The sequence below is a fragment of the Artemia franciscana genome, chromosome 8 (genome assembly GCF_032884065.1).
Source record: "Artemia franciscana chromosome 8, ASM3288406v1, whole genome shotgun sequence".
Taxonomy (NCBI): Eukaryota; Metazoa; Arthropoda; class Branchiopoda; order Anostraca; family Artemiidae; genus Artemia; species Artemia franciscana.
The window spans coordinates 11,874,400-11,892,043 of record NC_088870.1 but is presented as its reverse complement, the minus strand read 5'-3'; the positions used below and the strand labels follow the sequence as shown (position 1 = coordinate 11,892,043).

Here is a 17,644-nt window from a genome sequence, read left to right as displayed (position 1 = left end):
ATAAACAAAAAATAAGTTTTGTTCTTCAATTTGACATTTTTTTTTCTCGCTTTGTTTTGTCAAGGTTGGCCAGTTCGGCTTTGGATCTTTTAAATCTCAAAGATTAAAAATTATTGACAAATAACTTAAAATGGTGCAATGTGGGTTTGAGTAATATGGTGAAATTATGCGCTTCAAGATATAAAATGAACATACTACACTTTTTTTAATTACTAACTCAAAAACTAGAATAAGCATCTCACGAAGAAAAACAAATTTATTTAGCTAATTGATTTATAAGTAGAGCAAGTACAAACAGATATTAAAAACAAAACTTTCATTCAAAGCAGAAGTTTCTTTCTGGGCTTACATGTTAGCGCAATCACATATACTGCGATATAAAATACATAAGGTTTGCCAAGAAAAATCTTCATACAGAACAAAAAACTTTAGGATTCGATGTTAATTGAAAAAAAAAGTTCAGCAGATTTTTAAATACATGGCTTAATGAATTTCGGCTTTAAACAAAAACTTAAGAACTGTTCAAATAGCAAATAAAAGACGCCTTTTCAGTATCATGATCATCAGCATTATAAGTGCAAATTCCATAATCAGTTTCTCTAAGAGATGGCATCACTTGGGATAGAAATTAAAAACTGCGCAAATCCATGTTAATTACAAAAATATTTCAAACAAAAGGCCATAACTTTTTAATAAAAAAGTATTAGCCACATTTTTAGTTTTAACATCATCAGCAGCACGGGATGACAACTCCAAGTTTCTTTCTCTCTTTTGAGCTTTAATGGTAAACAGTTTCACAACTGTTGCAGACTGGCAGAAGGAGAAGTTAATGCTAGCTCCAGACAATTTGATTGACAGAGTTATTTGACATATCTTTTAGGAAAAATCTTGACCAAGAGAAAATAATTCACAAACTTCTTCGATTCTTAGTGGTCACTTTTCATTGGGCTTGCAGGAGGCGTGGCATATTAGTAAGTCCTCCCTTTGTCTTTTAAACCAAGATAATGACAACAGCATTCACACTTAATATAATCAATGAATCAAGAATCAGGCAAAACCCTACTGATCTGAAGTATATTTTAGAGACACATCTGAGCACAAGCGCTAATTTCAGATTGTCGATATCCATATTTTAGTATTTAAAACAAGTTCAGTTCAAAATATAATCCTCTTCTTCCTTAATTTCTCTTCAAAACTTCTACTGAGAAGTACTGGCCACTGATTCCTCACATTTAATTTGATCGCTTCCTACGTCGATTATGGGTATCTAATATGATGCCATCACGATTATGATGTCATCACACAGAGATGGCATCACGATTATGGGTACTCATATCTTAGCGATCTTCCTATTGTTGATGTCCATATTTTTGTATTTAAAACAAGTTCAGTTCAAAATATAATCCTCTTCTTCCTTAAGCTCTCTTCAAAACTTCTACTGAGAAGTACTGGCCACTGATTCCTCACATTTAATTTGATCAGTAGCAGGGGTTGACAGCTTCAAGAGTTCTCTCAGTGTCCTATTCTCTGTTGAGAGTCTTGACAGAAGTTCAATCACCTCAGGCATCTCTTTGTCATCCAATTCAGCCGCCTGCTTCATAACATTTGCCATTTTCAATATTTTTTCTGCCTGATTTACCGAAAAAGCTTCATCCAGTGGAGCTGGACTTGACTTAGTACGGTTTAACTGATCAAGTTTTAGAGAAACATGCTGACGATATTTAGACATAATATACTCTAAAGCTGATTGATAGTCTTCCAGAGTTGCCTTCAAATCCCGATTCTCAGCTTGAAGTTCACGAAGAAGTCGATTCTCTTGCTGAATACTGGATAGCAAAGCAGCATGTGGTCTATGGTGCAGCATTATATTCAATTCTGCTATTTCTTCTTGATACTCTTTCATTGATGTTATTTTAAATAGCATATCATGGGCTTCACTTATAACTGAGTCAGCTGTAGCATCAATATCGCGTAGTTTTGATGACAGACGTCGAGCTTCTCCAAGGATGATCTGAATGCTCATAGACATTTTTCTACAAGAAAAAGAAACTGGTATTTTGGGCTGTATTCAGAATAGTTTAGTAGGCTAGCATAAGCTGACATTCAGATGCAAATACACGAGAAGGAAACATCTGTTAACTTGTTACACTTAGGGCTGCCATTACTGGTAGTTTTTTAGTCATTTTCTTTCAGAAATAGTACATTTTCATAAAAAACGATAGTTTTTAAAACTTATTTTGCTCATGACAAGTTTACTTTGGGTTTCAAACATTGCTTGTCAATCAATATTTAGTTAAAAATTATAATTATAGAAATTTTGTTTTAATGAGAGTGACGAAATAAAACTATAATGCAAAATTATAGAAAAAAAAATAAAAAATAAAATTCTTAAAGAATATAAAATTCAAAATGAAATTGTGAAAAAAAATAAAGAAAACATAATGAAAAGATTTATGATTTCTTCTTTAAGCTAATAACGGGATTTAATAATCTAAGCATAAGAGCTACTATTAAGGTGAGCCTAGTAACAGATAATGAAAAAGGGAATTTCTGGGAAGTTATGACGTTGGTAGACTCTAGAATGAAATTTTAAGAAAAACTTTCCAGGAGCAGTTTTAGGCAAAATAATTTAAAAATGGACAATATAGAAATGGATGGAATATTTCTAGGAAAATGGTTTGTGAAGCAGAAGATGGGTCTAAGAGAGGAAAATCAGTAACGCAGCAAGGAATATCAGTGAAAATGCTTTAAGGTAATAGAGAAGAGGCTTGTACAATAACCATTTGAGGGATAGATCATATAAAGATAAGAAGAATCTTGGAAAGTAGAGAAAACAATAAGAAATAATAGGATATGAAGTAGAGGTCATGGACAAAGCGCTGAAGATATAGAATATGTAGCCAGACATCATAATAGTTAAATGTTACATTGGCAGGTTGAAAAATTCATAGAGAACAGTCAATCTGGGACTTGTCCCAGTTAAAGATAGGAATAAGGCCACAATTATGAATAAGAAAAGAATTAAAGAGTGATGGACAGAACATTTTGAGAATGTGCTAAACCGTAATAAGATACAGGAAATGATATAGCAAAGAATGAAAAATCTATGACACTATGGAAGCAGAAAATTTATTTTGCGAGGGAGAATAGGTACAGTACTAAAGAAGTAAAAAAATAATAAAAATTTTATAATTGCATAATACAGAAAGGCCACTGCAAATCTTGAAGACGTCATGTTATATGTTAAAAACTTTACAAGAGCAAAAAATGTTTTTTTTGTTGATATTCATGACAAGTTGTTTATACTTGGAAGTTATTTAAGGATCCAAGATAAGGTGAAAAGATGTTTGATCTCAAAAGTTCCACAAAAAAACTTCTAACATATTTTTGAAAAACGAGAAAGTTCTAAAAATATCGCAAACAAAACAAAAAAGAGAAAAAAGAGGATCAGTGAGTCCGGTTGGTGGGTTTCTATGGACAACGGCAAATGATGGTTTCGCAGGGGTGTGTCTAAGGGTATTAGGTTTGGTGGGCAGGACAGCCTCAGGAGTAATAGAGCTATTAAGCAATTTCAATTGATCTAGGCAAAGGCTTACTTTTGCATTGAGAGTTGCAAAAGCTGATGCCAGGAACTTCACATGGCATTATAATTACAAAAGTTGGCGATTAAGCGCAGCCATAATATCAGAAACTGATCTTGTCTTAGCATTCAATCCCTGGCGCCAAGGCATAGCTTCAGTAGGAAAGCAATTCTTAAACAATAGTTTTTTTCCTTCATTGATAGCCTCATATTCAAAAAAATCTGTTGCATGTTTCACAATCGTGGTACTATCCTGCCCGCTATCAACATTGTGTTGAATAAAGTTCAAAACAGGGCAGCAATAAAAACCCTTCCAATTTTTCTCAGACGACATTTTGCGTCAATAGCAATCAGAACTATCCGAAATATGGTCCAGCTTCAATGGAATATATTTTTGTTCAAAATGTAATTAAATACCTGAATCTAGGTCAGTAGATCGTAATACTTTTAATCCGTATCAAAGTTTTTTGAAAGAAAAGAATGGTCACTGAATTAATTTAGGTTTGAACGGATTTTCAAGTTCAATTTAATCACAAAAAGGTGTTACCACTCTGAAGACTAATTGAAGACATTATTATGTTTCCTCTTTCATGTAATCTCACTAATCTAAACAGCTCTTCATCTTCCATGTTTGTCTTCAACTTCAGAATTCCAAAATGTATCTCATACCTAATTTAACGCATGTCTAGCGTTCTATATCAACACTTCGTTTCATTCCCATCAGTATAAAAAAATCAGCCTTAGTTAAGTATTTCTTCTTTCTTCATTTTATGTTCAACTGTTGGTATTTTACCTCTTACACACCACACAGCGTCGGCCCAATTTCATTGGATTTTGACAAGAATTTAAGATGTTTTCTTTGCCTGTTCAATTCGAGCATGGTCAATGTCACACTTTAAGTGGGTGTGACCTAGTTTTAAGAATTTCTGATCGATATGTGACAGGGTGTTACAAGCTAACTGAGATATGTAGTGGCAAAAAATTATTATTTACACAAACATATTTCTATTTTGTGAGCCACCGGCTTTAGAATAAAGTGTCAGAGTTTCTAAAGACCGAGCAAGATTAGATAGACTGAGGAAGAAGCATGATGCCACCTTACTCGCCCTTTTCTCCCCCATTCCTTCCTGTTAGAGGTAGTTACAGGACCGTGTTTCCTTATGAGAGATAACTTGAACTGTGAGACTATAGGTTAAGCTGCTGTTTATAGAAAACAATTTTCATTTTATTATCTGGTGTTGGTAGGCACTGCTGCAAGTCAAAGCACCAGACCTCCTGTTTTCCTTCACTGATTAATGGTGAGGCTATGTCAAAGCACCAGACCTCCTGTTTTCCTTCACTGATTAATGGTGAGGCTATGTCAAAGCACCAGACCTCCTGTTTTCCTTCACTGATTAATGGTGAGGCTATGTCAAAGCACCAGACCTCCTGTTTTCCTTCATTGATTAATGGTGAGGCTATGTCAAAGTTCCAAACCTCCTGTTTTCCTTCATTGATTAATGGTGAGGCATGTTTGCTCTTTTTATGTGGTAAGCCTTGGTGAAAACAGATTCATAATGGATTTTTCTGTTCTGACTGCTTCTTTAGCCTCATCGTTGATGGCAGATAAATTCCTGAATAACAAACTTTTCGCATGTGCCACAGCAATCCTTGGCATGTGCAGTAAAACCAAGATTGAAATGATCACAAAAAGCTCTCGTATAGACAGCAAGGCTTTGAAATTCCATTTCAGGAGTTCTCTCGGCTTCAACAAACAGATCATAAATCTTGTTCATGTTCAAAATAGAAGAGAGATACTTTCTCTAAATTCTGTCTTGAATGATGAGATTCGTAAGCTGGGAAATTCATAATATGTTCTTTTATTTCTTACGCACTCTCTGAAAAGTTTTATTAACCGCTTCTTTCGGAGGAGTAGAAGATATAATGCCTATATCTGATCTTTAACAGTCCCCAGCTTTCTTCTTGTCAAGCAAAAAGTAGTCATAAAAAACTTACTGCAAACCTTTTTTTTTTACCTTTTTTATCAGGCAAATAATACTTAAAAGTTATTAGGCTTTTTCTGGGGTTCTCTCCTCTCTTAGATTCTTTTTAGGTGACATGCACATTTTTAAGCTATCACCACCGGATCACCCCAGTCAAAACCACTATCTTGTAGGGCAGCTGTTCTCCAATCTTTTTTTTTTGTTTCTTGAGACTGACGGCCGGCTGAAAACTTACAATCTGCTTGATCAGCCTCACAAAACAAGCTGAAGCACTAACCCAAGTGTTTGCATAAACAAAATCTCCAAAATATTTGACTAATGTCTTTTTCTTCACTGCAACACTGATGATGCTGATGAAACAAGATTTGCTCAGTCCCAGATTGTTTAAATCCCCAAAATACATAAGCGTGCTCAGTCCAGAGAAGTCGGTTTACATGGACTGAATACGTTTATGCTCAATTACAACTGGCTGAAATGGGACAGAGTACGTAAATGCAAAATCTCTAGCTTCGACATTAGCAGATTAAAAAGCTTTTCGAATAGACCAATTGAAGTAGAAAAAAAATTCTAGATGTCACTTTTGACTCCATTTCGTCAAAAAGTGGACTGAACACGTTTATGCACAACAGTACAGACTTCTAGCGGAGACAAATGACGTGCTTTTGGGAGTTGATGATTATTTCATTATTTTAAACATGTTGATGACTAATCCCTCCTGCTAAAATACCAAGCAAACAAACACCAAATCGGTCTGCAGTTTAGTACTGACCTCAAATCGACTTTTATCAGCCATTGAGACACATATGAGCTGCAAATACAACGAGAATAAAGCAAAAGTGATGAGGTTCAGCCCTCTAAAACGTGATATTTCCCCTCCTGAACCATAGTACACAGGCATCTCAATCGCATTTATACTGGGTGTAAGCTCAGACTGCTCCTTTAGCCCATATGTTGCAAACCTAGTAAAGAAAGGAAATTACACCTTAACATCGTTGGTTACTTTGCAGCACCTGGGCTTTTCTACAATGCAACTCAAACTGGCATATCTGTGTTGTGTGCAGCCATTACTTGAGTACACATCTCCAGTCCAGTATCTGAGAAGTGACATTGAAACAGTGTAGAAACGTACTGCAAAACCATATTTGGTGCAACTTATGTGTCTTATAGATCTGTTCTCAAGTCTCTAAAAATGCCCTCTGTCCATAAGCGCAAATACGAACTTATCCTTAAATTTGGATGCTCACTATTCCGAGTCAGAAGTATCATTTATTGCTACCACCTCCTTACACAAAGCATCTGCCGACCCTAAGCAGGAAAAAAATCGAACCACTGAGATGCCATTTATATCGTTATATGAATTCTTTTGTTCTTTTTTTTTGCTATTGCATTTAATAATTCGTAATTTATTCATCTTACAATTTATTAATGTCTTATGCATTAAAAACATAGCTGAATGACTCTTCTAGCTTCTGTTTAAATTTCAAAAGTAAAAAAATAGACCTTTGGTATAAAATTTTCAGATTTTGTAGTCGAGACCCAAGTGTAGTATATGAAGATTTAACAAGGAGAGCTGGTCCTTGAGAACAAATTTTATTTTGATATATGTAATAGTATTTGGGTGAAAATTGGTCTGAAGTGATGTTTCCCACAGCTGTGAAGTGGGATGAAAATTTTCATGGGTGGTGCTAGTCTGACCTGCAACTTCCCAAGGGGGTTTCTTCGAAAAGGATATGGCGAGAAGTTAGAATTATTCTCTGTGAAACGAGAGTCAACAGAGATCAGGATTTGGTTTTCTTGAGGATACTGAGTGTCCTAAATCTTGAATCCAGAGAACAGGGTGGATAAAACAGATAAATTTAAAGGATCCTTCATGGGTTTGATCACCAGATCAAACCCATCAAAGGATCAGCTTCAACATTGAGGTATCCTAAGAGGATCAGTCAGGATACAGCCAACTTGTACTCCATTTAGCAACACTAATTTTGAGCACATTTTTTAGCCCCAGCATGAAAATAAGAATTGCACCCTCCATATTTAACTGATTTGAAAAACGCTCTAAACCTGCACTTAGGACAGACTAGTGTTTGCCTTACTTTTCTGAATACGAAGAGGTTAACAGGTGGAATACTAGATGATGACTAAAAATATCTTTACTTGCCTGAGTAGTAACATTAGTAGGTCATGAATTCAAAGAAGGTGTAAAAAGCAAAGTAACCAAGGCATGGTGTGTTCTTTTTAAGTAAAAAAAAAAAAGATCGAAGAATAACAAGGGCAAAAAGCCCAGGGCAATTATTGCGGTCAATTACATCTGTGGTCAAATATTGGCACTTTAAAAAGTTGAGGAAGATGTGCATTCAATTGTCCAAGGCGAATACATTTAGGTACTAATTTTCCTTGCTGTATAACAAACAATAAGCTGGACAAACAATGTGGTCTGATCCCGTCTTCTAGGACTACAGTAAAAATAAGCCACATATAACAAGGCCATTTTTTATGGATAAAACGTTATAAATTGCCAAAGATTGTGCTTTTCAGTAATCCATCTAGGGCCAAACAACATATAGGACATCCCAACATATTAAGCAGGGTTGTAACAAAAAATAAGAAAGGATCTAAAGGTAATTGGGTATTCTTGAGAGCTGGTAAAGATTACAGCTTGAAAGAAATTAGGGTAGAGGTGGAGTGTGTTCAGATGTGATGTAGTAGTAGCAGCAATAGTATGCATTACGTACAAACAGTTGAAAGGCACAAAAATGACACAAACAAACTAAATTAGCACACTTCTGGATAGAGTCTAGGGCTTTTTCAAATTTAAGTTTGTAGTCAAACTGGAAGGAACTACAAAAATTTTATAATTCAATAACACAGAAAGGCTACTGCAAATCTTGGAGACGTCATGTTATATGATACAAACTTTACAAAAGCAAAATAATGATTTATTGGTTGATATTCACGACAAGTTTTTTACACTTGGAGGTTATTTAAGGATCCCACATAAGGTGAAAAGATGTTTGATCTCAAAAGTTCCACAAAGAAACTTGTAACATATTTTTGAAAAAAGAGAAACTTCAAAAATATCGCAAACAAAACAAAAAGAGAAAGTGGATTATTTAGACAATCATTGCCAGGTCCAGACAATAAACGAACTCGGGAGTCACACAGAAACGTTACATACAGGCCTTATTTTACGTTCTACAGTACCCTTTAAAGAACACTTGGACTAAAAGAAAGCCCTTAAATGGCAGGTAAAAATTATTTCGTTTAAAACTAAATAAAATGTTCCTTGGACTCGTAAATAAAAAATACAAGAAACGCAGCAAGACAAATTCCATGGGAGGTTAACTCCTTTTTCTTCATTCCTTTGTTAACCCTCCCCCGTCTCAGATAAAAATTCTAATGTTATTATATTTCTTTATATATTATATTATAGATTAGTTCCAAACAGGATATATGCGCCTAGAGCTCCATTAGAGGAGTCTAACTGATTTCTGCCTTTTAATATAGCTTGAACCTTACTACATGCAATTGTTTGATGATTTCAAGAGTTTGCATTAATTTCATTGTGCCGAGTTTTCACCAATAATTGGTGCATAATACCAAATAAAGATATTCTTCAAAATAAAAAGCAAAACTTTGTGCATAGGCTGTATCTTGCCCCATAGGGGGGAGGGGCTTGGGACACATTTGCAATAATAGTAATTGGCATGTTTGGAAATACCCTTAAATGAAATGTTTGGCTTTTAGCTACCATATCAAATGCATGTTTAAAACATAAAACTTACCAATAAGCTAACTTATCTTTGACTGACCAGCTACCATTATGCTGGGCAAAATCTTACTTGCATTCCATATGGCTAAGCGTCTTGCCTTAGCTATCAAAACGTTGCATATAGCCCTGAATTTTTCAGTGGCTTGGGCATCATTGACGTTGAAACTAACCAAATTATGCATGTTTTTTATATATTGTCAAATCTAATCCCAAAATTTTGTAGAAGTGTAATAATCAGAAGAAATGGGAAAAAAAATCACAGCTGTGGGAACCATGGGTCAAATGTAAATGTGCGGACTAAAATTTATAGAAAAAGTAAAACTATTTCTTTTTATAAAAATAAAAAGGAACAGTGCATTACGAGTAGTTGCCTAGAGGGACCATTTGAGGTGGGTCATCTGACCTCTGAATTTTTTAATTTAACAATACTGTGTTTTTCGTCATCTCCCAAATTCTTTAAAATTTCTTGACTCATGTTTAACAACAACAGGGCATTCTTTTTTTACTAAATGCAAGACCTATCAAAAATGAATAAAAAAATGAGTTTTTAATTTTTAATTTGTGCTTTACTGAAAACAAAATACACTTGAAATATCTTCACCTCTCTTACTTTCATAAATGAAAAATTATCAAAACCTTAAGGAAGAAATATCAGTATATGTCAATTAATCTGACAATACACTGTCTTTTATTTGTTTTTTTTTTTTCAGTAAAGCAAAAGTTGTGTTCTGGTCTTGTAAAGGCATAGGGATTATCAGCCCTACTCATGTTAATTTTTGCTCGTTTGGAGTTTGACATGGCTATTTATTATAATTTCTATTTGTTATGGGTTTCAGTTATCTATTGATTGTGATTTGTGATAGTTTTAAGCTCAAAAGTTTATTTGACTTTATTTTTGCTCATTCTTGGCTTAATGGATCTCTTTACAATTCTTTGAAAGACTTGTCTTTCAAACTTTAGTGGTGTTTTGCCATTGTCTCATTAGTTTTTGCCAGTCTTTCTATCTTTTTTTTTATTATCAAAACAATGTTTTTAGATTTTTTTTTTCTAGCTAGAATTAGGTAAATTAGAATAATGGTCCTTGTGTTAGGACAGAGCCTAATCTCAAATAATTATTTTGGATCAAAAATGCACCTTTTATGAACACAGACATTACAGTAAGTGTCTACTCTTGTATATGATAATTAGGATAATCTAATGGATGTAACTTGGGTAGTTGGGATTACCTGACTACAATCATGGAATTTTTTTTTTTAATATTTAAAATTAAATCTTTAAATAAATTTATATTATTAAAATAAATAAATTCATTTTATTTCACAATGTTTGTCTTAGATTGCATATATTTATGATTTACTGTCTATGATTTAAATTCCTTAATTTGCATTATAGCTACAACATCCAATATTAGGCTCTAGCCAACAAGGTCAAAAATAACGCAGATGCCAATCTACTGAAACTCTCCACTCAGCTGAAAGTTTTATGCATGGTTGGGGTATATCATCTGTGCTTCTCATGTCTTCCCTAGATTGCTATCTATTTGAAGATGGGTGGACTTTTGGGTTTTCTTACATGCAGGGATTGGCTGAATCTCTAAAATCACTTTTTTAAAGACATATCACTATTTGTTGCCATACAACTGAATTTGTCACTAAAGTCACTACCTTTTGTTAATGTTTTGATATTTTTCTTTGGCAATTTAGTAAACTAATGGAAGGTTGGACATTCAAGTTTCTAGAAAAGGCAAGTTCAATTTTGATAAATGATCCTACCATTGCTACTAATAGACAACTGTGCACTGAGCATCCAACCATATTGCCTGCTTAGAAAATAGGCATTCTAGTCCAGATTCTTCAGTCATGTTTCCAGTATTTGCCTCTCCTTTTATGTCTGGCTGTTGCATGTAGAAAAAATAGAAACTTGGACCCATAAGTTAGACCATAAGGATGTTAAAATTTAAGCAGGAATAAGCATCTTTCATTGGCTTTATGAGCTTATGCTTGTTTGCATAAATACATGAGTTGGTATGAAGGCTTTTTAAATTCATTCTAACACCTATTCTTTTTTCAAGTCACCTTGAATGATAGGTAAACTGGCTTGGTAGGGAAGACAGGACTGGATGCAAAGTGTAAGAGTGGTGTGTCAAGAGTATTGATACTGCAAAACATGTAAAAGAAACTCAGATGCCAAAAGGGGTCTCAATCTTTTTTTCAACATGCAGCTGTAAAGGAACAAAAGATGAATATGTATGCTATGCTGAACCCATATCAACTCGGTCTCACTGGATCAACAACAATGAAAACAAGTCACAAGGTAAACAATATGGACCAATAAAAAGAAGCTTGAGATAAGGCTTCAAGGGCAGAAATAATAAGGGTCTTAGATATCATAGCCAGTTCTTTTGCTGCAGTGTCATGTGATGGTGTTCTGACGTCTTTTAAACCATTTTCCTGGGTGCTGTTCTAACCAGCTTCTTTTTAAATTCCAAAAAAATGACATACTTGTTGAAAAAGACCATTTATCCTTATTTTAGGAAAATTCTGGTTGAGAAAATCCAGACGTCTGACTTTGTACTGGAATATGATGAGACAACAAACAATACAGGGGTAAAAGAGCTCCAAATAAGGGTCCAGTACTGGCCATGAGATCAAACCGAGTTATTACAACGCATCTTAGAACATTTTACCTCAGATATGCTATTAATGAGTGTCTGAGCATGAAACTCCTCCAGTGCATAGAAAATGAAGGACTACCATCTGAGACTGTTGATGCTTGCAAGCATTAGTCCAGCAGTAAATAAAAAAGTTTGGCCAATAGTTGACTTTGAAAAAAATTGGTATTCAAACAATCAACATAAATTCTAGTTGGTACTTGCATAATGCATTTCACAAAGGATTACAGGAACTTGGGGAAAATATTCTGTGATGATCATTGTTGTTCACCATTTCCTGAGCAGATGGTCTGTTTGTTGTGATGATTTTAGCTAGTGTCAGCTAAAAGTTAATACTTCAAAACATAAGCATGTAAAGTATGTTCCCACAAGGTGGCTTGCTACATGAGAAGCTGTAAACTGCTTGATCAAGCAATGGCCTGCACTGGCTCAATATTTTCTTGAATTTTTAAAAATAAAGGGAGAACGGCTATTATTTCAGTTACATCCTGTGTTATCACCCACAGAAAGTGCACAAATTGATGGCTATTGGTAAAAGATCCAAGAACTGAAGACACCAGCTTGTGATGTGAAATATCAGGCCTTGAGTTGAGAAGTTAGAGCAGATCTTTTACAAGGAAATCAGAACTGATTCATTGCTTTTCAAAAAGCCTAATAAGTGATTATGCTAGTTATGTTCAGTGAAATTCTACAAGTTACTCATTACACTTCCTCCTGGATGCCAATTGTCTGTCTTATTGCTATTTGCAACAATCAAAAGTTATGCTTTACTCATGTTGTTTGTTCCTTGTACCTTAATCAAAGTTCTCTTTTTGTGTGAGCAAATAAATTAGTGAAAGAAAAAGTAAGACTTTCAGCCTTTTTTTATGGCACTTGGTATTAACCAACTGACATTAAGCAATCACAAATTCTGTCAGTCTGTCTGTTGGTCCCAGTTTTGCTACTTTAGGCACTTCCAGGTAAGCTAGGACAATGAAATTTGGCAGGCATATCAGGGACCGGACCAGATTAAATTGGAAATAGTCGTTTTCCCGATTTGACCATCTGAGGGGAGTGGGGGGCTGGTTAATTTGGAAAAAATAAAAAAAATAAAGTATTTTTAACTTACAAATGGTTGATCAGATCTTAATGAAATTTGATGTTTGGAAAAATATCGTGTCTCAGAGCTCTTATTTTAAATCCCGAACGGATCTGGACACATTGGGGGTGGAGTTGGGAGGGGGAAACCTAAAATCTTGGAAAACACTTAGAGTGGAGGGATTGGGATGAAACTTGGTGGGATAATAAGCACAAGTCCTGGATGCATGATTAACATAACCAGAACGGATCTGCTCTTTTCGGGATAGTTGGGGGGGGGGTAGGGTTCATTCTGAAAAATTAGACAAAATGAGGTATTTTTAACTTATGAACAGGTGATCAGATCTCAATGAAATTTGATATTTAGAAGAATATCATGTCTCAAGGTTCTTATTTTAAATCCCAACTGGATCTGGTGACATTGGGGGAGTTTGGGAGGAGGAACCTAAAATCATGGAAAACACTTAAGAGTGGAGGGATTGGGATGAAACTTGGTGGGAAAAATAAGCAGAAGTCTTACATACATGATAGAAATAATCTGCAGCAACTGGTTTTCTTTCCAATTGTTGTGCATGGAGGCAAAGCCAAAGATCAGCACACACAAGCCTATGGTTTGCATTTCCAAGCTCTGCTGATCTCTAAGTTCTGCAGTTCTTCACCAATGATCTCCAGCGTTTGGAAATAATGACGTAGTCAATCATCTTCTTTGTACAACCATTGTTACTATACCATGTGTACTAATGAATTGTTTTGCATTGGAAGTAGGTGTTTCCAATGTAAAGGTCATGAGATCAGCACAGTTCAAGTAAGCAGAGCCTATTGTTGTTTAGTGGGTTGGCGGATACAGGACCAACTGTGCCACGCCATACACCCATATCACCACGCACTGTCGCATTAAAGTTGCCAAGGAGAACAGTTATATCATGGGGGGTACTGTTGCAAGGCATCTGGACAAAGCAGAGTAGAAATCCTCCTTATTTGCATCATCAGAATTGTTGGTTGGGGCATAGCATATGATGACAGTCATCTCAACCATATGGGGCTACACAGAAAGCAGGTTGTCCTTGTCTGGGTTGGGAGGATGTCATAAATAAAGATTTTAAGGAAATGGAAACTTCCTGGAATGGGTGTAAAGAGGGAGGCCTTGAATGGATTAGGTTGGAGGAGTGTGCATAGCTGTGTTGGCCACAGGTGGCTAGGTGCTGCATTGAGTTATTATTAGTAGTAGTATATTCACATTTCCAACAATGCATAGCCCCTCCCCCCCTGATTGTCCAATACATAGCTCCAGTATATGTACATAAAATCTCTGTTACACAACATAGAAAGTGGATTGTTTCACCATCAAATTTGTCTAAATTTTCTTTAAAATATATAATAAGCTTGAATTTTCTAACCATATGTAAAACTAATAATTTTAAATGTACGATTAGTTAGCAGTCAAGCTTAATCATGGACTTACACATTGAGCTTCAGCCTTAAGTAGGAAAATGCTACCTATTCTTATCCATGAGGTCTAAAGTTTAAACAAAACATTTATATAATGGAAAGACTCTAAAAAGGACACATGTAATTTAAGACAAGAGTTTTGAAACATAACAATTGTGCTTAAATAGGCTGGAATTTCCAGATAGCCAAATTCAAATGCAAAAAAAAATTCTCACTGATTACAGTTAGCTGTTTCTAACCAGCCTATTCATAACCATCAGCCATTTTTAACAGTCTAAATTATATCCAGAATTGGAAACCTACTGTCCACAGGTATGCCAGATACACTTTACAAAATGTATTTGTTCAAGATAAGGTCCTGTCTGAGGGTATTATCTTATGTTGCATCATGAACACAGCATAAGTATATATACTAACAGTAGCAAAAACTCCTATAACCTCCATTAAAAATTTTTGAAACACATCAGTCTAGAACCCTCTTCATGACACTGCCTCTTGACACATGTACAATGACAAATGTCTATTGCATTACATGCAGTGACCTGACTGAATGCCAAGAGCCAACTGAAACTACTGTTGCAATGCTCTGGGAACTTTACAGTCAGTATGTTATGATGTTTGTCACTTTTGGACAACATTTTTACTACTTTTTATATATATATATATTTATACTGTAATCATGACATGAAAAACAATAAAAAAATATATATTATTAAGGCTATATATGGGACAACGAAGAGGGGTACAGCTTGTATTTTCAGAAGAAGAAAACAATATTTGAAAAGGGCATAAAATAAGGAACATAATGGTACTTGCCTAGGATTACTTTTATTTTATTAAGATGATTTCTTTTGGGGAGCCCCTAGCCTAGAACATTACTGATTGGTAGAACCCTAGTTTAGGGGCTTCTTGCTATCTTGGAAATTAGTAGGCAACCAAATTGAACCTTCAGCAGTGAATCCAAAAGCAAAACTATATTCTGGGAAGTTGTTATTAAGCTATGATATCTGTCTTTTTCTTATTTCTAGGGCTTAGAAGATGGCATACATTTTACCTTAATTGTAAGTCTTCTATCTCTTTTTATTGGCTTTAGTTTTTTAATACTGGTATGTGATTATTGTTACTTTATTAGAATTTTCAGCCATATTTTTTTCCTAAATTTGGATAACAGATTTACAGTTCTTTAAAAGCTTATAAAATAGGATTGAGTAAAGGTATGAGGCTTGAAACTGAGTTCTTAAGCCTTATTTGAATAGTATATCTACTTTGCAAAGTTATCTTTTTGTAACATGATAAGCCTATTTTTGACTCAGTAAAGTGCTAAGATTTTTTTTCCCTGCTCAGATCACCATTATATGCTTCATCAAAGTGTTAACACCTTATAGCTCACTACCAAATAAAGCTTAATGAAAATCTCAACATAGCCCTTAGACCACTGATCTTCTGAATGAAGAAAGAAGTTTGAAAAAAAGCTGATGAAGCAAGATCAGAGTCCTCAGATTTTTTAAGAGCTATTTGTATTGTTTGTGATGATGGGAAAAATTAATTACAACCCTCCCCTTCCAACTCAAATATAAGCAAGACAGCTAAATAAAAGTGGGTAATGCATAACCTTCAGCCCCCCTACCTAGGCCATGGCATCTAAGGCTGCTTCCCTGGCTGCCACCCCCTTGAATGGCTTGGGATTGTTAGTCATTTTTGGTCAAATGATATACAATCTTAATATACTGACTTGCTAAAAGAAACAAAAAAGGTAAAATTCTAGTTTAGCTATTTTTTCTATTTTGGAAAGTGGCTTAGTTAGGGAAATGAACCTTTCAATAATGAATCTAGAGCAGAAGCATAGGCTACTCTGGGAAGGTATTGCCAAGCCTCCATGTTAACCCTCCTCTGAACTCTATGTCTTAGAAACGTGTATACTTACCAGGTCTATATTTATTGAAATTTTGAGAAAACAAAACTTTACATTAATTGTTGGTTATCACTTTCTTTTTTTTGGGTTGTAGTTCTGAAAATACAATTCCTATTACTTGAGTAGAACTTTAAGCTGTAGCAATGTTTTTTGTTCAACTTTTCTTGCACTTTATTGAAGCAGAAGATCTGTTTTGCAAGGTTTCACTTTCATAATATGAAGATTTTTAAAGGTCACAGCCCATTAAAGGGAGAAGGAGTGGAGGAAGGAACTTCAAAATACCTATCTGGGACATACTTTAGTCTATAAACCCATCCCTGAAAGTTTCATTTTCCTAACCTAACACCTTTCCAAGATAGTGAAAAGTAGCTAAACTAGAATTTTACCCCCCCCCCCCCCCCCAAAAAAAGAACAACAAAAAAGCAGGCAAATGAAATATTACTTCAGGCAGGCAAAGTAGGCTAGCCTATTTTTATGGATAGACAGAAGCCCCAAAAACTGGGTTTTTCAATTATTGAAGTTGTTATGACATTTTGAGCTACTAGGCTACTTATAATTAGGCTACTAGGCTATTTAATAGGTCTAGCCTACAGTCTTCTACTTAGAAATCAGGATTTAATGGAAAGCTCGCCAGAACTGTTTATTTTTATAAAATATGGTAAAAGCCAAGAACTAGAGCTGTTGGGAAGGGAAATGTTAAGAAAATCATTCCTAGGCTACTTAATAATATGCAGAATGATTGTAGATAACATCTTTTGACTGTAATTCAATTATACTTTACCCCAACCTCCTTAATATGTGATTGATGCATGGGAATAATACAACTTGTGATACATAAATACGTACGTTAAGGGGATTAAGTATTCTGGTCCAAATCTATCCACTACAGTAATTTCTATTAACTATTAAATTAATTCTATTCTTACTAAATTCTATTAACTACAGTAATAGTTTTCTTGACATGTTTCCCTCTCAACAGTCCCAGTTCTAGGCTTATACCTAAATATTTCAAAATAAAGAAAATAGTCTTACCAGTTTTTTTCAAGAAGTTCCCTTAAACTGTTGTGACCAGGCCTAACTATTCTCTTGGACTATTGTTGTATGACAAGGTAAATAAAATCATAAAATGTTGGATCTTTTATTAAATAGAATATTTCATCCACCAGTGTCTCCCGTGTTTTTTTACTTATCCGTTTACTTATCT

General features: G+C 34.8%; 1 protein-coding gene across 3 annotated transcripts; it reads right to left on the bottom strand.

Moving 5' to 3' along the window:
- Positions 1-238: 238 nt before the first annotated feature.
- Positions 239-17,637, bottom strand: LOC136029985 (FGFR1 oncogene partner 2 homolog). Of its 3 annotated transcripts, none has more exons than XM_065708568.1 (2): positions 17,473-17,637; positions 239-2,033 (listed from the first exon to the last, which is right to left on the bottom strand). In XM_065708568.1, exon 2 carries the CDS (start codon positions 2,027-2,029, stop codon positions 1,436-1,438), a length of 594 nt encoding a protein of 197 aa, XP_065564640.1. In that variant the 5' UTR covers positions 2,030-2,033; positions 17,473-17,637; the 3' UTR covers positions 239-1,435. The 3 variants fall into 3 exon arrangements, with proteins under 3 accessions (XP_065564640.1, XP_065564641.1, XP_065564642.1); XM_065708569.1 differs by lacking the exon at positions 17,473-17,637 and adding an exon at positions 17,287-17,374; XM_065708570.1 differs by lacking the exon at positions 17,473-17,637 and adding an exon at positions 16,453-16,585.
- Between the last annotated feature and the right edge of the window lie 7 nt (positions 17,638-17,644).

Excerpts from the sequence above, each read along its gene's own strand:
- LOC136029985 (XM_065708568.1), bottom strand. The coding sequence starts at position 2,029 with ATGTCTATGAGCATTCAGATCATCCTTGGAGAAGCTCGACGTCTGTCA.